General features: G+C 41.2%; 1 protein-coding gene across 1 annotated transcript in view; it reads right to left on the reverse strand.

The window, feature by feature from the left end:
• Nucleotides 1–11,561: 11,561 nt before the first annotated feature.
• HAPLN1 (hyaluronan and proteoglycan link protein 1) overlaps nt 11,562–21,116 on the reverse strand; it is a 65,508-nt gene continuing 55,953 nt past the window's right edge. Inside the window, exon 5 of the mRNA XM_027784828.2 lies at nt 11,562–15,651. Within this exon, the coding sequence (XP_027640629.1) occupies nt 15,362–15,651 (290 nt within the window). The 3' untranslated portion in view covers nt 11,562–15,361. The remainder of the gene's footprint in view (nt 15,652–21,116) is intronic.

The following is a 21,116-nucleotide window of genomic DNA, read 5'->3' on the forward strand; positions in this document are numbered from 1 at the left end:
TCTAAACTCGTTACGAGCATGAACTGACACAGAGTTATAGCTGTGTGAGTTCAAAAATTAATTAAGGCAATAAATGAAGTGTGGGAATTGAACGGCACATCCTGACTCAGTTTTCATTCATTCTTTGATTCATTAGCCTCAGTGCGTATGCCTCTCCCTCTCCCTCTGACTAAGTGCAGAGCGTTCAGTAGGTCTGGTAGCACACAGAGATCAGAGCAGCGACGGGGACCCTGCTGTCCTTCAGGAAGGCCACAGGATTGTATCATGGCTCTGTCCAACGGATGGTTGGAGTCTGACAAGACAATGTGCCTTAGCAAATATACATTTCAGTGAGAGATTCCAAGTATTGATGATTCCAAAGCCATCCCATGCAAAGCAACAATGAGGATTAAAAGGGTAACAGCAAACAAAGGGCTTCAGAGTTATGCTGGGTGGTGACAGGAGCCATTTACCTCTGTGGTGTCATCTAGTAGTCGCAATTATCAGGCTTTTCTTCCAAAATTCCTCTTCCATAAATAGCAAAGGAGCAACAAAATAATTTTGAGCCTGCTTTGGAGACTGTAATAGTGCTGTGCTCCGTAGCAACCTTGCTTTGAAGGACTTGTGTTTGGCTAGTGGGGACTTCTGGTTGTGTGTCAGAGTAAGCCCAAGATGAAGTCAATCCAGTGAGATGGTATAAACATAAAGAAAATAAAAGGAAAAACAGGCTAGGTGTTAAGTATGGAGAAAGGAATGTCAGGATCCTGAGCTCCCCAGACCTCAAATAAAAGGTGTGCAGAACTGGCCTCTGGTTTCTCCTCCCCTCCCAGAAGAGGTACCTGCTCAGCTCTGTAGCCCCTAATGATGAGCTCTCTCTCCCTGTTCTTTTCTGAGAAATCAAAGAGAAGCAGGTAATAAGGAATCCCTGCCTGCTGTAGCACATTACAGAACCAGCTATTTTATTTTTCTGGTGTGGAAACATCAGTAAAAGCCATTTTTCTTGCAATTGATTGGGGCAGCATTTTACTCATGTCTAGATCTGACTCCCTGAGCAGAAGTTGTACTTTTACAGACAGTGTATGTTTAAACTCAGGAAAAAAAATAAAAAATTAAAGGGGTCAGGGAAAATATTTTCTTCTCTAGCTTCTAAAAAATATAATATTTTCTGTATTTTTTGATTTTGGCAAAGACTGCAGTGGATGCCAGCCAGCAACTAAGTAAAATACTGTCAAAGACTGCCCTTGTCCACTGTCCACATGTTTAAAATGGACTACCAAAAATGCATCAATTTTTCCAACATTTTTGTTGGGTGGAGCGCGGAAGGTGATTCCCCCTTCACACCCTTACATAAATATTTATACAGAACAACTTTAGCTTAACCTGAAAGGAAAATTCTGAGAGTGCTTCAGAAAGCCTGTGGTAGGAAATAAAAACTTAAAACAATTTCCATTAAATTGCTGGCTCTGAACATGATGTCGTGGGCTTGGCATACATCGTGGTTTTTGAGTCAAACAAATGGCCCTACAGAAAACCCTGAAGTTTTAGACTACATCTTCACAAACTGTCTCTGTTACTCATGAACCACTGGAAAAGGAGAGGAGGAAATGCTTTACTGCCTTGGGAGAGCACATTAAATAAGCCTGCTGTCCTTTTCTACTTCCTCACTGAAAAACAGAAGAATAGTGAAAGGATACCCTATCTAGAGCGGGGTGGGGGGGTGGGGGGGTGGGAAGCATAGCATCACAGACACAAAGGGGTTGTATAAAGGATCATAGGACAAGCACTTTTCTTCAGAAATAAAGAGGTCTTTTGTAAGAGCATTACAGGTTTGGAATTGCTTCGTTTGTTACAGCTGAACCAGCTCTAGTAGTGCTCTCACCTCCTAACCCAGCAAAGGGAGAAATCAGGAACAGGTCTAAATTCGGTACTTGGGGAATGATACTGAGCTAAGTACTGCATTTTGGTCCCTGGCTTTTCCCTTGCTGGGGTAGGTTAAGCCTTGTAATTATTGAGTGACCAGTTCCCAGGTGCTGCAGTTAGAGGCCTCAACACCTTGTAAAGACAGAGCTGAGACTGGAAAACTGTCTTGGCTGGCCTCCCTGCCCTGAGTTTACCTTACAATTCACACTTATGGACCAGCACTGGTAACATTCCCCCTCTTTGGGCTGCGACATGATGGCACAGGTCAGGTACCTGCGCAGCATCACTGCCGCAGGTTAGTCTGTGTGCACTGGATACAGCTCTCCTGCTGCAGGTAACCCCTGAGACTCCTCTTCATCCTTCGTACCGTGGCCCCCAACGCGCCCTGCCACAGGTACAGAATGCCAAGAAGAGATTGCTTTTTGCAAGCAGGTGGTGGTGGCTAGTTCTGCCCTTCCAGTTTCATTTCTAAAGGATGGCAGCTGATTGCTTGGCTATTTTGTCCTGGCTTGAAACTGAGAGCACAAAGCTAATGCACTTCAACCTGAAAGTAAACAGACACATCCTTTTAAAACAGTAAATTTTGTCTTTGTTTTTCAAGTAAACTGTTGTATTTCTCTGTATTCTCATAATGGGTGCAGTACGTGTGGGGAAACTAGAGATGTCTTCACACTGACTTACCAGGGGGCCTCCACTCCTGGTTAAACAGCTGAGAAAGTGATGAGTAAAGGAGTAAAGACATCTCTTCTCGTCCTGTCATCACCATTACAACTGAAGTTGCTAATTCAGTGGTGGTCATGTGAGGCGCACACAAATCACAGAGGAGTTTGGCCAAAAAACTTCATATGTCTAGGGCATCTTCAAATTGTATTTAAATATCATTTTGTATATGTAATATAATGCCCAGAATTAAAACGCCACAAATTATAATGTTTTTTATATATATATATATATATATATAAAGCAAAACTGCAGGAAAAGGTATAACAAACCCCACAGCTTTATGAGATTTGTTGGTCTCTAGCAGTCTGGTAGTTTCTCTTAATTGTGCTGCTTTTGCATAAGTGGGGAGGACTGGAGCATACCAGTCTCTCTCGAAATCCTCTGCTTGTGCTAATCTGTAGGCAAGTACTACTTCACAGTTATCTTGTTTACTCTTCCTATTAGGAAACCACAATTCACATACCTGCTACCAGTTAAGCCTAAATTGCTTTGTGTAATTAGCCAATTAGCTGCTGTTAGCAAGTCTTAAAGCGTCTCTCCCTATCTGTGCTCTCGGTAAGGTCCTTAAATACTTGGATGTTCATAATGTTGTCCCATAAGGAGGCAACACCTCTTATTTTATTTGAAGGCTTCCTGGGCCGCCTGTGAAACAGCACTGCAGTTATCCCAAGAAATGAAGCAGCATTCCTCATCATGGTTCCTGGAAAAAGACTGAAATGTGATGTTACACTGGAAGAGTTGTAAGAAGGTTCCATTTGGTTCAATATAGCTCATTAATATCACTTGTAGAGGGCTTTAGCCTTGAATCCTTCATCTTCTGGCTCAGAAATCAATGATCCATCCAGGACTTGCAGGAGCCTCCAGTGGGAGTGACTGCGGGGAGAATGCGACTCTGGGGCCACTGCTGCACAACTGGGCTGTGCAGGTGGTCCCTGCACACCTGGACGTGGCGCGGCAGTCTTCCTCATCCCATATGGCTTTGCTGGAGGTGCCAGCCCCCGCCTGAATGCAAGCCGTGGCTCTGCACAGTGCCTGTTGCCTGGTCACATCCTTACCTGGAGGAGGTGACGGGCACTGGCTGTACATCCCTGTTGGCCACAAAACCAAGTATTTGCAGAGAAGGGGATGGAGGAGCTGTGGCTACCTCCCTGTGCCATTAGCTGCTGCCCCATTCCCATGACAGCTGTGTCTAGCCATAAAAAGACAAAAAAACATCTCTCAGGTTCTTCTGCTGACTTTCTTCAAGCTGGATGGCCACTTACTCCCATGCATCAAGGCTAAAAGTGAGTAATTTGTGCAGGAATACAATTTGGTTGGGCAGAGATACCTCAGAGTCCTTGTCCTTGTGTTGCTGAAATGCCAGGTTTGGGGCTTTTTTCACTAAGTCAGGTCAGTTTCAGAGAAAGAAACAATGAAATACACATGCTGCTTTGCATTTTTAATGCTTATAAATAGACATTTACCAAATGAGCAGGGGATCCTGAAACAGCAAAACAAACGTTACAGCTTTATGACAAATCATTGCAACTAATTTCTACTAAATAATTCTGATTAATAAACCATTACTTTGCATTTGGGAAATGTGGTGGATTTATTAGTGTGGACTTTTAATCCCTGCCATGATGGAAATATTCAGCAGTGCTGTTCAGGTCTCAGAGCTCTCATTCGTAAATCTTCATCACATTTCCTGGATATAATTTTTAGTCTGCTAGATACGGTTTAGGCAAAGACTTTTATAAAAGCGTTTCTATTTTAGGATGTGGCTTAGATGGACTTCTGCTTCAAAGCTGGGCTGGAAATGATTGCCTGATTTGTAATGGAAATGAAGTTCAAAAAGCTGCGCAAGAGTATATATTAGTTGCTAATCAGTCATGGCCTTGTCTTCCCACTGACATGCATAAAATTTGTCCCCGGTGCAGTCACAAGGGAGACTGTTACCAGATGCACGTAAATCTCTATTTTGTGGGGTACAAGTGCCCATAATTTCTTCTGAAACATAGCGCTGAGCAGAGGCCCTTGCAGCCTGTGTGCGGGTGGGGGCTGCGGCACGCGTGGCAGCATACGTCAGGATGGAGGAAAGCCCTGTACAGCGGGTGAAGCTTGACAAGTCTCACTGTATGACCCTGCAATCTGCTTTGTGGTTTTGCTTCTCTATCTTGCTTTCCTTCCATGCGCTTTCTAACGGGGATGGTCTATCATGTGATCATACAGATCACATATTGTTTCATTTTTCTTGTCTTTCTGACCTAGGATGGACGTGCGGCGATGGTGGGCTTTATGGCTCACTTTAGAAGCAGAACACACCTAAACTATGCCACAGCTTCACTGCTGCGGTACGTGGTCTTAGAATATGGTAAAGCTGGACAGGGAAGCCAGGCATTTGTCTTGCTTGGCAGACAGCGTTCAGTGTGAGGGGGCTGGGGGTGGAGGCGGGGGTGGAAATTAGAAGGTGCCAGTGTCTCTGTCTGGGCAGATTTTCAACATCTTTTGATGTGATTGTCTGGACATTCGCTCAAAGCTATCTTTTGGTACTGATGCTCTTCCCAAGGCCTTGTTTTCACCCTTCCATAGCTCAGGAAGGTTTTTCAGAAAAGCGTGGTTAAGGCTTTATTAAGCATCGCTAAGACTTACTCTGAAGTTTGCTTCCAGCTGGGAAACCCAGATAGGGATTGCCTCTAGAAAAAAACCTTTCAATGTAGCTCAGACTCAGCCTTGTAACTGTCAGTATTTTCTAACACCAAATCTTTTAAACAAGGGCTTTTGCCCAGATACAGCTGCTGGGGGGGAGAGCCCTGGCACTGTCAGTATGTGCACGCAAACTGGAATGGGTCCACCTGCCTCCATCCTCGTCCCCTTGGTGCTGAGTGACAGCCCTTCTGACTTTGCTCCCTTTTTCCTGGTAGGGCATCTTTAGGAAAAAAAACAGAAAAATTAACTTGCATCTTAGCATCAAATCAGGCGATAGAGGAATATTAAAGCAGGTATCTTTCACCGCAGGACAGATTGAGTTATTTAATTTACATATGTATTGACTTATTTTTGCGCCGCTTGCAGACGTGGTTTGCTTGGTTTCCTGCAGTTCAAATTAAGTCTCAGTTCTGCCCCTCAGCAACCCCCAGCCTGCCTGTTCGAGGAGCTGCCCCTTCAGAAGCACGTGGTGGAGCGGTTGACCTCCTGGGCATTGGGAGCGGGCTGAGGGGCAGCCTGACCTAGCACCAGGGAGCTCCGCTGGGGCCAGCGTGCCTCCAAGCTGAGCGCCGGAGCTCAGCATGGCTGCGTCCAGTCGGACTCTGGGCTTAGCCCCGCTGTGCTCGCGCCGGGCAGGGTGATGGCGTGGGCTGCAGTGTCATACTGACATGGCACAAACCGGTGGAAGGGGGTGACAGAGGCGTGTGTGCTCAGTTTGCGTGTTGCAGTACATTTTGCAGTGCAGGCACTGACTCTTCCGTGGATTGCTGGCTGTGTTAATAACCAATAATACTTATTTTCGTGTTCAAGAAGTAACAGGTGAGCCCAGGCGATGTGACTCCTGCCACAGCGGTCTGTGTTAGAGAGCTGCTCCATCTCAATTTATGTAGCGCATTGATGTAATGTGTTAACCCATCAGGAGTTGCTGCAAAGCCTTGAGTGATGGCTATGCCTTGATATCAAAGGACGCTGGGACGCTGAGGGACAGGCCTGTGTTCATAAGGGATTACATTCAAGCAGCTGCAGTGGAGCAGTTTGTGGTAAAACCCACGCAAGGTGTTGCCCATCTACTGCTGCACCAGTCTGGACGTACCATTAGGTTGTCTGGGCTGGGTGGCTTGATGGCGCTCTCGGACAAGGTTTCTCGTAATTTAGTCTCTGGTCATCTTCAGGCTTTGAAAAAGTTTAGGGTGGAAAAATACTGCATCCTCACCACTCGCTGCGGCTCCTTTTGCCGTAGTTGTGCTTTAAGCAAAAACAGTGATTCATCTCTCTATAGCCAAAGCAAACACATAAGTTTATATTGGATATTTTTTTTTTTTGGTGATGAAGCTGTCTAAGAGCTCTTCTCTTCAGCATTTGATAGCTGATGTGTGTCTTGGTCTGTGTTACTGTAACGTGGGTCTGGGGGACTGAGTTTCCCTGTGGGAGGGGTTTTTGGTGTATCTGTTCCCAGCCCCTGGGGCAGCAGGGCTCGTGTGGAAGTGCCCTGATCACCATGTAATCCTCCATCCTTAATTTCTCAGCTGTTAGTTTAACATTATACAGGATAATTTTTTTTTTTTTTTGAGAGCCCTAACAGTATTTTGGAAGTGAAGATAATCAAAATACAAACTTGCATTATTAAATATATTGATCCCCCATGTTTCTGAAATCAATGCTATTATACGTGTTACTTAAAAATCTGCTGGTCTGTGGGAAACAAAATATTCCCCCTAAAAAGCCTGATTGAATTCTGTGTACTTTAACCCGGGTGCATGACTGATTACTGCATTGCTACTGCAGGTTACACTTCTCCAAGAAAAGCCTTTTTAAAGAATGTATTATAGAATTGGCTGGAAATGATAAAGTTCATTTGTATTGTGTATCAGTGGGAAAACCTCGGTGTTGAAAAAAGCATTGGAAAAATGAACACCTACTTAAGTAATGTTAGCTGTGATTGAGAGCTATTATAAGGCAGTGTTCTTTCGTAGGGTGTTTCTTTTTTTAGGGTTTAGGTACAAATTATTTTCCTTCTGCATGAGAAGATCAAGACTTATATGCTATCTTTAGAAATCTTTAAATGTACAAGTAATTTTTCTGGAAGTATTCAGCCTTGAAGGTCATGTTCTAAAAATCAGAAAGACAGGCTTTCTTGATGCATTCCTTTTATAATAATTATTTTTGGGATAGTTTGGAAAAGTTGTGGAAAATGAAAACCTTTTCATAGCTCTCCAGCTGAGGCCATTCTTATGCATTAGGATGTCACCTCTTGGTGTGATAAAGGTGAACACTGAGTGAATGAAGATGGAGAGGAATGAAAAGAAGGGTTAAAAACATCCTGAATGCTAGTTTTGCGGTGAGTACTGTATTTTTCAGAACTAAATATCCCAGGAAATTCCCTCGAGACAAGCTGATGCAGTAAAGCTCAGCTATACTTGATTGCAGTCAGTAACAGCATAAAATCTTGTTTTAACTGGTTTTCCACATAAACAACACTCAGTGCATGCTAATAACACTGTGCTGCGCTGGTAACTGAACAAAGAAATGTATTGTTGGTTTTCTGTAATGAATGGACAGAAACCAAATTACCTGGATCTTTTGGAGCTGATTAGGATATAACGATGTGATGAAAACAGTATGATTGCAGTTTAGCACTGTCAGGTTGGGACACACTCTGATGAGCCCAAAAGCTAGTTTCAAACTTTATTTTTGTGTTGTCACCTTGACAGACCAATTTTAAAGCACATTTGTGAGACTGCTGAGCTCTGAGAATGTGTCTGGGAGGCGTTTGGCTTGATGTCCATCTTGGGGGAGGTTAGGCAAAGCGGGCTGCATCCTTCATTGACGTCTGTGTACGCTGCGGTACACCCAGCCTCCAAGACTGACCCCAATGCCGCCACCGTTATTTCAGCCCGGTACCTTCCTACAAGAGCTTGCAAAAGGCAGAGTGGGCTTTGGAGCACAACCTTGTGATTGCCCCCCAGACCACCTGCGCTACAGTAACTCGTTGACCAGTTTTTGTCGGATACTTCAGCACTGACCGGTGCCAGCCACCCCTTCCACTCCATGCTTTTTACTGGGCATGAAAGACCCAGAACAGAAGGGAGGATCCAGCATGTGTCTTCAGCTGGGCATGCCTCTCAAGCACAACAACGCGTACCAAGTTTTTTATGGAATTTAGAAGAGAAAATACTGATTTTTGTATGCGATATACTTGTAGATATAAAGATAGACGTAAAGCCAAAACCCTCCATAAACCTCACCTCATTGGATACAGTGGCAGCCTTACTTACTGCACCAGGAGCTGGAGGCGGCCTGTATTACCGGTACGAGTGCGCTGCATCCAGTACTGCTGGTGGCTGGACCTAATGCTGTTATGACATGCTGTTGGGCTGCTGTCCCTGCAGCCACACGCTTGCGGACAGCACTCCAAGTTGTCCATCTGTGCTGTGTCTGCATTGGCCAGTAATGCAATGCAACAGGAGAGGTGCAGTAGGCTGGAGCGGTTACTGCTCGGCTTCCTACATCTGCACAACATCGGTTATGGGCCTTTTTTCATCAGGCTGGGTTTTGATTTGGACACTATAGATGTGTCTTGAAGATGTCTAAAGGACTGAGGATTGGTCCAGGCCTTTATATCCCCCCTGTGGCTGGGGGGCATTTGATGTCCACTTCAGCCTGAGTTCCAATGTAGTTTCCTCCAATGGGAACCCAAATTGTGCACATCAAAATGACCCTCTAAAGCAAGACAGAGGGCAAGAAGTTGTTAAAGTATTACTGTCATTAATTTTATAAAGATATTACTGTTATATTATTAAGATATTACTATCATCTACTGTTCTTAGTTTGTGTTCTTAATTTGTTGGCTGCTTTCTGTCACCCTTTTTTTTTTTTTTTTTTGTGGGGGAGTGGTTTTCTTGTTAATTTTATTTTAATTGCTGGTGAAAATAATAAACTCCAAAAAATCAGGAGCTCTAGCAAAGAACTAAAACTTCCAAAAAACTAGTCTTGAAAGTCAAGAAAAAGAATAGCCACTGGTGGCTTATGTCTGGTAACGGGGAATATAAATTAATTTTATGCCAGCATTTTGAAGTTTGCCATTCTAAGAAGAAGCCACTGATTTAAAAGCCAGTTCTGCTGAAATAAGGACTTCTTGTCTATTGTCTTTGAGCTGGAACTTCAAAATTTTGAAATATGATCTTTTTCTGCATAAAAGAAAACCAGAAACTTATTTTTCTTCTAGCTATTGCAGAAACCAGGATGAAATTAAGTAGAAAGCAAAAGATAAGAATTTCAGTACAGTGAAGAGCAGTGTGGGAAGTGAGGAGCTGAAATGTGTTACAATATGTCTTTTTAGTAAAGGATAAAACCCAAACTGTTCTTACTCAGCTAGTATTAAGGCATACCATTTTGGGTTTTTTTGCTGACCTTTAAAAAACAAATGAATCCATTAAATACCCACTGGACACACTGGAAAATATGCTAGTACATAATTCATTAGGCGAGTCCCATGTTAGGGCTGTTGTTATTAGTCAAACAATTGCTTGCCTCTGGCACAATATCGAAGATATAGATGGACTTTACATTTTACCCTGTTGTGGCTTTACGGATTGAGACATTCTTAGACAAAAAGGGGAAAAATATTAGACTCAAAGGACTTCTGATGAGAATTTCCTACTTCCAGTTTGAGGCTTGAGGAAGAAAAAGAAGAAATCCCTTCCAAACTCTTGGTTTACTATTAATCTGTGCGTGTGGTGTTGTTTTTTTTTAAATTACATATTTAAACTTGCAGCTTAATAATTACTGGGCAAAACATAACAAAAGCAAACTCAATGTGAAAGATCAGGAATTGAAGCATTGTTTTCTGTTGTCTTTCCTTTTTCTTAAAGAATCTTTCAGGTCACCCCTATTCATGGCATGGGAAGAGGAGTAATTATTTTTCACTAATGAATAGTAATTATTTTTCATCAGTTCACCTTGCCTTTCTCTTAAAATTAAGAGTATTTGTTAGGGTGGCTTTTCTTTGGTTTTGTGGTTTGGGGTTGGTTTTTTTTCCCAATTTGAGACCCAGAGAAATCTTGACTCTTTTTATATAGTGAATTACCTGGCATTGGAATTTTACTACTCTGCAGCATATTTGTTCAGCTTTTGTAACTTCTTCTGAAAAAGGGAGAAAGTGGCTAACAAACATGTAAGATTCAGCTTCTTAAAACCTTCAAGAACAACTAGCTGTTGTTGCTGTTGAACGGAAAGCTGCTGGTAGCCTACTACTTCATTTACTAAGTCTTTAGGTGAAAATGTAGACATTTATGGTTTTGTGGTAGTTCCACTAAGTCTTAAATCCAGTCACTTCCAAACATGAAGACAATGTCTTTATTTTGAATAGCGAGCCATCATTCAATGGAAGCTGCTACTATTAAGGAAAATCCTAATATTGAGGGACTGGTTCTACCAAGGGTGGGTTTAATTTTATGCGTAGTGCTGTAAAGTGAAAATGTCACTAATTTTAAAATTGTTTTAACTAAGTTGTGAGAAAATAAAGCATGTTTATCTCAATCATGTATAGAGATGTATACATAACGGTAATACAGATTTCCCTTATTCTGAGTGGTAAGTTTTCCAAAGCCCCTTTTCATCTATTTGATGATGATATACTGAAAGCTTCTGGAACATTAGTATTTCTCAGCAAAGTGGTGCAGCGTAGGTAACTTCCAGGGCTAACTCTCTGGCACAGACCAATAAAAGAATGCCAAAGGATTGTGATTATAGAAACTGAAAAGCTGGCCCAGTGCTCTGAATAACTAATTCTTTGCTTGGTATTGGGAATCTTTCTTGTTGCACGTTACAAAGAGTAACTATTGTTGGTTTTTAATTTCTAAGGCCATAGGATTATATAAATAATTCCATAAATTTTCCCATACAAGAAACACTGTTCTACATCCAATTTCTAGTGATGCATATACAGTTCAACACCAACCATTAAAAAAAAAAAAAAGTCTTCCTTATTTATGCTTTATTTTATTTTAGAAGATGGCGGAGAACACAAAGAAGAAATAGGTACTTGCATTTCTACTTTCAAAATGCTTCAAAGAAGCATAAAACAAAGGTTTTGTAATATAGTTTATTTTTATTGTAAATCATCTTCACAGAGTAGTCTTCCCCCCTCCCCCCCCCCATCATTTAGTCTTGCAATCACTTTGTTTACTATGGCAAAGCATCCTTTCCTTTTTTTGTTTTCTGGGACAAGAGTAGAAGAATAGCCAGTCAATAAGAAGAAATCATCATATTGAAAAGAACAACACAATTTAATTGTTGTCAATTCATGGGCATTAAAATTCAGATACATTGTGAAATACAAGATAATGACAGAGAACATTAATGATTCTATTGATAGGATATTCTCTCATAAACAGAAAATAGCACAGAATTTTATCCAGTTCTTAAGCTGCTTTTTAAAGTTTTTGTCCAAGCACTTAGCTAGCTTACTCGAAAATACGAGAATATCCTGACACTTGACATTACAAAAGGAAATGGAGTCAGTAGCTGTAAAAATAAATATAATTCATGTCTCTTTGTCTGTTTGTGCCCACTTCTCAAGTAATCATACACATTTTATGGGTTTTATACCTCCTTACATGAGAACTGATTTTTTTTTATACGAATGTATTTCCATCAAACTCTCCAATTAACTGTATCTGTTATAATAATGCATGATGTTGTATATCAACACACATACCTAAATCTAGCCTGATCCCAAAATAGACTACTGGGCTCTTCATAAGTAACATGATGAATGCAAATTCACATACTGTGACTCCATTACACAAACATATGATTCCTAGCAAGCAGTATCTTCAACGCGAACTTACAGGCATAACTGGACGATAAATTTGGCCATCTGTGATCGTGTGCCAGCTCAGCGTCTCTCTGGAGACCTGATTCCTTGTTGCCCTGTGGCCTCTTTGTGCTGCCAAGCTGGGAGCTCAGGGGCTTTCCCTGGAGCTGAGGGATCACCTGGGTGGCGCAGAGCCTGCTCAGCCACCGGCCCGGGGTATGGGTGATGCACAAAGCAGGGTGGGTCGGGAGGATGCTACGCCCAGGCTGTCACAGCGGCAGCCTGGAGATACGGACACAGAAGGCATAAGCTAGCGCAAGCCTGAGATTGCTGTGATTTAGGACCTGACCAGCCATCTCCAGAGCGTTGCAAAGTTGGTGAAAGGCTGAATTCGCCTTTCCTGCAGTGCCTTTGGTCTAGCAGTGAGGGCACTTTAGCCAGCCCCACGAGTGGGTTGGATGTGTACATTTTTTATGCAGGCAAAATATAATCCCCAGTCCTGCAAAAAAAGATGTGTCTGGGTGAAACCCTGTGAAGGGTTTCCCTGGAGAGGTAAAAAAAAAAAACCAAAAAACCAAAAATCACGAGGGTCTCTTCACCTCTGTGCAATAGGAAAACCATGCAGCCTCCTCCAGATCTAGCAGATCTTTGGGGAGGATAGAGCCAGCTGCATAAAAGGCTTGCCTCTTTACAGCAACTCTGGATCTAGCTGGGGTAACAACTGGGATATTGGCTGTAGCTTTTCCCATCTCACAAGCTCCCTGTCCAAGCTTCAGAAAAGACTATGATATAGTCCACATTTATTTTTTTTCCCCATGTTTCTGAAGGTTGGATTGGGAAACAAGATGTATTCCTCTTGGTCATGGTCCAGTCTTGCATACCCCATTCCTTATCCTGTACGGATATGTTCCATTTCTCTTTCCATTTTTTCTCCAAAGGGTTCAGAAAAGGTTCTGAATGGCCTGAGAAAATGTGTGAAATGGACACTGATTTAAAAAATGGCTGTTCGGAAAAGATTACATGGGTTTAGGGGCTTGACCTGTAATAAGTCTCTATTTATAGCTAAGTGATAGAGCTTCAAGAAAATCCAATTCCTAGTGGGTTAGAAAAAGGTTGGTTTTGGCACCGAGACTGCTTCATCTGTATAGCATGAGCAAATATCCACAGTGGATACAAATATCCTCAGAAGGATGGAAATTTTCCTCTGAGTTTGATGGGAACGGGCTCCAATAAAATACCCCTTACACTATGGTATCTTCCCACTATCCTACCGCACATCGTTCTTGATTTGTTCACAGAGTTTTAAAACAGGACCACAACCACTCCAGGAAAGAGATTTATTTACTCATGTCCATGAGAAAAGAACTACACCAAACCGTTCATGAAAGCACACCAGTTGTGTCCTACTTGGATAAATACCACTCTATCTCATTTAGATATGGAAATAATGGGAAGCTATAAAACTGCGTAATACAAATATTGGTCCTCTGAAATCTTCATAGTCAGCAAGCATAGAGTAGGAAAAAAGAGTTCTCCATTTTTAAGTGGTAGAACCAATACTGGATAGAGAACATCAACATCGCCTAAGAGATTACTCAAGACCAAGATCTTTTTAATCAGTGGCCTCTTTTTCTTTTTGATATCCAGCTTGAGACACCATAAAGTGTAGTAAATTTTCAGAAAGTCTTGAGCACCCACTCTCTGAAAAACTGGTTGCATTAAGGTATCTGAAGATGAGCACCAAGAATTGCTGCATCCAAAATAAGTTTGCATCAGAAATCCAAATTCCCTCAAACTGGTATTTAGGGAGGACCTAGTGCTTTAAGCAGCTCTGAAAATCCTAGGCACCATGCACAGTGTGTGTTTATCTCTGACACTGGCAGATAAAGGTAAACATCTCCCACCGAGACCACTGCAGATTTAGTGAAAAGAAGTATTTCAATAGCTTTTCCCTGTTAACTCTAAGGAGGATTAGCTAAATGATTCAGGGCTAGCAATACTATTTTTCCACTGATAGTCTAAAAAACAGATGTACTTTTCAGATACAAATGAGATGTAAGGAAATAAAGTCTTTTTTTCTCTTCTAAGCCTTAATAGCTGGTTTCAGATTTTATTTGATAATCTTGTTCTAAGACTTCATAATTTTCATGGTTTTTTTTCTAATTTTTATTTCTTGTGATGTGTAAATAGTTAAGAAATAGTAAATATTGTAATGTTCCTTTGTTAAGACAATAACATTTCAAAGGCTAATGTAAAATCAAGCTGCTAAATTTTACAATTTCTCTGTCCAGCAGTTCATTTATACAACTGCCCTGAGTAGATGCTATATGCTGCTTAGCAAATGGCCTTTAAGAGTTTAAAAATAACTCAGTAAAGCTACTCAAAGATAATACAACACTTCTTAGGCATCTTTAATTGGAGTTAAGAAGAAAACACGGTTTCCTCATTAGTTAATAATTCACTCCCTCAACAATGATTTATACATGACAAAAACACAATTGAAATGTTCAGGAGAACTAACTGTGCTTGTTCCTGTGCATGGGACCGTGAGCTTGTTTTTCAGAAAGGCAGGATTTTAAATTGTAAAACTAGTCCTATTTGTGTGAACTGTTTTAGCTGCTTTTGTTAAATGTTGTGTTGTTCCCCTGTGAAACCAGTGAAAGCATTTATTTCCCAACATACATTGTTGCGAGGCTTTTTTTGTAAAACCTCACTGATCCCCTTTAACAAAACAAACAAACAAACAAAAATCTTATTTCAAAATTCCTGATATAATCAATTTGCAGTGTTTCTCAAACTGGTACAAATATGTAAAATCTGTGCTTTTAAAAGCTTCTGCTTTGAGTAGCCTTACATTCCATAATTGTGCCTTAGCAATTGTCAAGCTCTATTGCATGGCCCATTCATGAAAAGTATATTTCATTGGAGTGATGTAGCTTAAAGAATTTGGCTCTAAAACTTTCTTACCTAGAGCTTCCATTAAATTATATTAATTTAAAATATCTATGGAATGATACTTTTACAAAAATACGAAAGCCAAAAAAAAAAAAACAAAAAACCAACCAAAAAAAAACCCAAACCCCAAACAAATTAATGGGTTGAGTTTATGAAAATGACTCTTTACAGTAAGTAAAAAAGGTTTATCACAGTTTTGGTAACTTGCATGAGTTCATATAAAAAAAAAAATTTTCACATGTTCTTAATGGATTTAAAACTTTTGTGCTCTAGGTATTTTCAGTTGTATGCTCTGAAACAGTAGACACCATACAGCTTGTGCTTTTTATCAGGGAAGCCTACAAAGCGAACAGCTGCTTCGTTAGGACTGCAGCGTTTCCTTGGCCTGGAGATGGGGTAGCGGACGCTGCCGTCAGCCAGCCAGCCAGCATCGCAGCGGTCGTACCCCAGGAGCTTCCAGGCAGCAAATATCTGGCCAACTTTAGCAATCTGAGCTCCATCCTTCAAGCACGCCTGGACGGCTTCATCGTAGGTCAGCTTGGTCGGGTGAATTAGGTAGTAAAAACGACCTAGTAAGAGAAAGAAGGGGAAAAGGGCCATCAGCAACATGATTCAGACGGTGTGATAATGTAACGGTGGCTTTTGAGGAGAAATGGAGATGTTCCACTGCAGAACCGTATCAAAGAGTGGTTGGATCTGGACTGTGCAAGCTGGATGTTGTGCTGTTAAAAAGATCTTATTTTTTTAGTATGATGAGTTGGTAAACATCAGGAGGGGGGAGAAAAAAAAAAAAAAAAAAAAGCAGCCAGGTAGCTAAAAGAGACTATTTGAACAAAAAGAGAGTAGTGCTGTATTTATTTCTGCTAACTTAGCATGGTATGGCATCCCTACCCTCACTTGTATTCAGTGTATTCATTTTCATCCTCAGGTTCAGGAAAACAGGAGGAAAAAGATCAGGGGAGAGGGATTATGGAAGACACCCCGGGATTCGGAGGAGGGCCCCTGCTCTGAATTCAACTTTATGGTACCAGATGTGTTTAGCAACATGGTGACAATGATAATCCAGTGAAACCTCTAAGGAACCGTGTAGATTTCAGGCAAAGCGGACCCGATACAGCTGTAGATTACTGCCGGAGAAGGGAAACCAGTTAAACACCCAAAGCAGTGCACTTCTACATCACGCTCCCAGCATTAGCCTAAAACCCACAGGGGTTTTCCTCTCAGAAACATGGCATAGCAAGACCTGGCCTCTGATAGTATTTGGGTGAGGGTGGCTGGAGCTAACGCACACAGTCTTATTCTCTGACAAGGCGATGACCTTGCTTCTGATTAAGTACAAGCACTTTTTTTTTTTTTTTTTTTTGTAAGAAAGCTGAGATATTGCACAGCTCCTTAGAAGCAAAGTTTGAGCCTGTGGTAGATCAAAACCATGTCTGTCGTAAGTCTTCATTAGCAGTGTCAAAACCACGTGCAGCAGTTCTGCAGTCCTGTTTCTCTTTAGGCATCAAAGGGTATATCTTCACTGTGAGATGGCATTGAACTGATAGCGCTGCTAAGAAAAATGTGCCTCCCTCTCAGCGTAATGAAAACATATGCAGTGAGTAAAGCTCAAAAAGGAAGTCTCCCCTACTAATCCATAATCAGCAATAATACTAACAATTTCATTTATCAAGGCAATTCATTGTAAGCCTTTCGTTCATTATACTTAGGGTTATTTATCATCACTGATTTGCCAATTAACCAGGGGTGGGGTAGAAATTAATTGCAAGATTTTTTTTTTTTTTTAAAGGAATAATGATTTCCAAAAACTATCACTGCTTTTCAATCTGGCTGTCCTGTAAGAGACAAGTTAGATGAAAAACAAAGGAATTTAGTCATGTGGGGATCTTCTAATTCCAGAGCACACTCTTTACTTCTTAAGAATTATTAAGAATGTAAAGCAAAATTAAGAATGTGCCCCTGAATACTATCCTTTTTCTTCCTCATAAAAAAACAGGTAAGCACACAAACAGAATTCTGCTCAGTTTCAGATTACTTTCTTGGCGAAGATAAAGCAGTGAGCGAGATGAAGAATTACGTTAGCTCCGGATCCCTGCAAAAAACACGCAGCTTTTTTCTCAGTGTAGAAAAGTCAGGTCAGATGATGATATAAAGGTAATCGAATTACCTTTGTGTAAAGCTTGGAAATTGTATACTATGAAAGAACATTTTTTTTTTTAAAAAAAAAAGGAGTTTACATTGCAGCTGTGGTGGAGAAGAAACTTGAAAAAGATTTCATTGCTGTCAGAGACAGTATCTGCAGTATTTCCACAGAAAACTGTTGAGAGTAGATAATCCACCCCTTTGTAAAATGCTTGCTGAACTCCATTTCACCAGGTTGAGAGCATTTACAAGGTGTTGCTAAAGGGAATGTTTATTAAGAGGGAACCTGTTCCTACTATGTTATTAAGAGGTTTCCCCAAAGCAAACAGGATTTCAGACTTAGGGTAAGAGGGATTTGAACTGATAGTATGTAAACTTCACCTAGCTTATTAGTTGCTCTTCAAACCATATGTCAATGGAATGTAATTTCCTAGGGATTTGCAGTAAGGTCAGGCTTTTGACATATGACGCCAGTAATAAAAACTCCTATACTCTGCCCCTTCCTTAAATAGGAGAACTTTAAAAGTAAACCCCACAGGGGTGCAGTGTGTATCCAGAATGTCTGATTAAATAAAATGTTGTTAATACACTCGGTACATATTTGATGGGTTTCTCCTGCTAATAGGTTAAAAGGGTTCCTAACTGTTCAATCTTAGTACTTATTAATCGATGTGGAAGGAGAGGGAGGCATTAACTGTCTCGCTGTCATTAGTATCTGGTAGTTGGGTCACTCCTACAGAGGATAAGCTTGCTTGATTTGAGTTCTCACATCTAAATAATGGTGCAGAGGGTTTACGCAAACCTAATCAAACCCCATCTATAATGGCTATTTTAGCCCATTTATTTATTTATTTATACCAATATCTTTATTTATACTATATATATTTTTATTTTTTCTAAATTTACATTCATATTATTATATTATATGTAAAAAATGAAACCATACAGAATAATTTATATAAAATTGTATATCAAATTAATTATTTATATTATTTATAGCTCACTTTTGCTGTAACAGAACAGCTTAAAGAGGAAAATTTGAGCACTTGACCTAAATAGCCTACACCTTTGTGACTGTGGGAGTTTGAGGCATGCACCACCCTTGGAGATCTGTCCAAGCTCAGTTCTCAACTGGGAGATGTATTAGTAAGTTTTTATATTGTGGCCGGGTGTGCTAGACAGTGTGCCATCATCCTCAGTGGCACAGAAAGGCAGTGCCACCCCCTGCGTTATTTTCTGCAGAAGGTGTTAAGGCAATGCCTTGGGAAGGGTGTTCTTGGTGGAGCTCCTGGAGAGGACACCTCCACATGCGGCCAGCCATCAAGCCCCCAAGGGCTTGTGCTCAGCCCTAAGACTACTCCCAACAGCTTACTGGTTTCACTGGGGCAGCCCCTTGCTCAGCCTCATGGCTTCAACGCCGTGCAGGGGCAGAGGAGCAGAAGACCTGCCTGGTGGGTGGCAGCACGCACGGGAGGCACGCCGAGTGCAGGGCTGCCTCCGCGGGCAGCAATCGATGCGTACGCTGCAAAGCTCACAGCCACAGAAATCAGTTGCTTTACTGTGTAATATGCTCTGACTTGCGGTTTCATACGGCCACAGCAGGCATTCTCAGCAGCTGGTGGGGTATATCTGTGGCTGGCACAACACACAGACCCCGTCGTCTGCTCCGCAGGCTGGACCCAGCGTATCTCACAGCGATGCCCAATGGCTGAGCGAGGCCACTGCTCCTCAGAGTTTAAGAACATGTTAAACATTTGTGCGAAGTTAGATGCTTTCCCTTCCTTTAATCACCAGGTCCTGATAAGTGTTTTGATCTCCACTGATCATCTCAGGTAACTGATTTTGAACGGCTACATTAAATATAGGGGGGAATATTTTTTAAAAACCCTCTTCCAGTGCCCCCACCCCCCAATACCAGCAGTGACTCCAGTGACTCAGAGGCAACCACTTCAAAGAAGAGGGCACGTAGTTTGATTTTGGGTGGGCTTGTTTCTCTTTTTGGAACAATGGCTACACGTTCCCAGTGATAAAATATTCTGCAATGGTCAGAGGAGCAGTCAGCAGGCATCATTCAGAGACAAATTTTTATACCTTTCTCTTATTTAAATGGCAGAGGTGGTTAGCTTATCACATGCATTGCTGTAACAGATGGGTGGTTTGCAGCTGCATTTCTAACATGATCACTAAAATTTATTCTTTGTGTTCTTAACTTTGTTAATGTGATACTTTTACTTGATCCTGCTAGAGCTGGTTACAAACAAATTATGCACTGTTGTTCTGTGCGCAAAGTATATAACAAAATGCATGTTAATGAGGCAAAAGTGTGATACAAGCTCTACTTACACCTTTCCTTCTTTGAAAATGCCTAATTATAGAGGAGATGTTAGACATGTTTATGTTTAGCTCACTCAACATGCTGTTTTCAGTGCAAAAGATTCCCATGGTTTTTCCTTTGAGAAACCCACTGTTCTCCTTCAGGAAGCCTTTGAAATTAAGCAAAGAATAACCACTCAGCTCTAGCATTATATATTCTTTATCCTGTGCCTTTTGGGCTCTGTGGGGGAAACTGCAACAAAAGGATTCTGCATTTATTCCCCCTGAACTGGTGTGTAGAAACCCAAATGAACCTTCTAGAGGGAATGTATGGAAGATGGGCATCCCTATTCCTTGGGACAGGGCAGGGAGAGAAACTGGGGTGGTCTGCAGCCCTTGCAAAACTACATTGTGGCAGGTTGTCCCACCACATGGGGCAGGAACCTTCAGCTTTCCTACAGAGAACATGGACTAAAGTGGCTCCTACTCAGAAGGAAAAGTGAAGGATAAATCAGCTGTGAAGGAGCAGAGCTGAGCCCTCAGACGTCAGGAAATTCCAGCATGGAATTTCCTAATTTAAGTTGGATAGTTCCCACTTGTGTATATTCATTTTCAATAGCCTTTATCAACACGAGGAACATAAAAGCAGGTAGGGAAACATGTTGCCATGCAATGGTTATCTCTATGCAGGCAGAAAAATTATGTTCTTTCACAATATTTTGATGGATTTCATGGACAGCATTATGTTAATGTTATTCTTTGCATTGTTTTATGAAACGCATTACTATATATTCTTATAAACTGGTAAGTGGTATACTGTATACTAAGTATATGAAAGATTTTCAGATTTTTGGCTTTGTTGCACAGACACAAAACCTGAACAGTTCCTCTGTGAGCCAATGGAAAGACTGGAGTATAAAGCAGTTATACAGACAGAACAAAATGTTCAAGTATTGCACTTACACGAGTCTCAGAAAAGACGCTGTAGAGGGTAATTTCAGAAAGTACTCAGATTATTTTATATTGTATTGCAGACAATCTGCTAGAGCAGTTTCCCTGTGCACGTAACAGGACTGCATGTAGAATTCTTCGCTAATGATATAAAAACCCTTTTACCAGTCAGTATTTTTTGGTGTATGCTGCTCATCACAGATGGGTTCCCACAGTTCCAGAGTGAAAACACTGAATCTGGATTTGAAATCACTTAATTCATGACAACATTTTCTTTTTTCACCTTAATGCCTGAATGTAATTTTGCTGTCTTTCTTCTTCGGGTAAAAAACAAGCTTTGCATGTGTGTTAGACAGACCTTTTGGTCTGACTGCTGAGTTATTTAAAACCCAGTGTAAAACCTTTTTGTGTGTGTGTGTTTTTTGGGGTTTTTTGGGGGTTTTTTTTGGTATGATGCCTGAGATCATAATGTATTTTGGGGATTTATTTCCCTTAATTAACCCAGTTAGCAGAAATCTAAACCCCACGCACCCTCTTTATTCATAGTAGACCCCACAATCTTTGGGTTCTTTTTTTTTTTTTTAGTTCACTTTATGCTCCCCTGATCCTGGGGCTCCTGGCATTTTTT

Source organism: Falco peregrinus, chromosome Z (genome assembly GCF_023634155.1).
Source record: "Falco peregrinus isolate bFalPer1 chromosome Z, bFalPer1.pri, whole genome shotgun sequence".
NCBI lineage: Eukaryota > Metazoa > Chordata > Aves > Falconiformes > Falconidae > Falco > Falco peregrinus.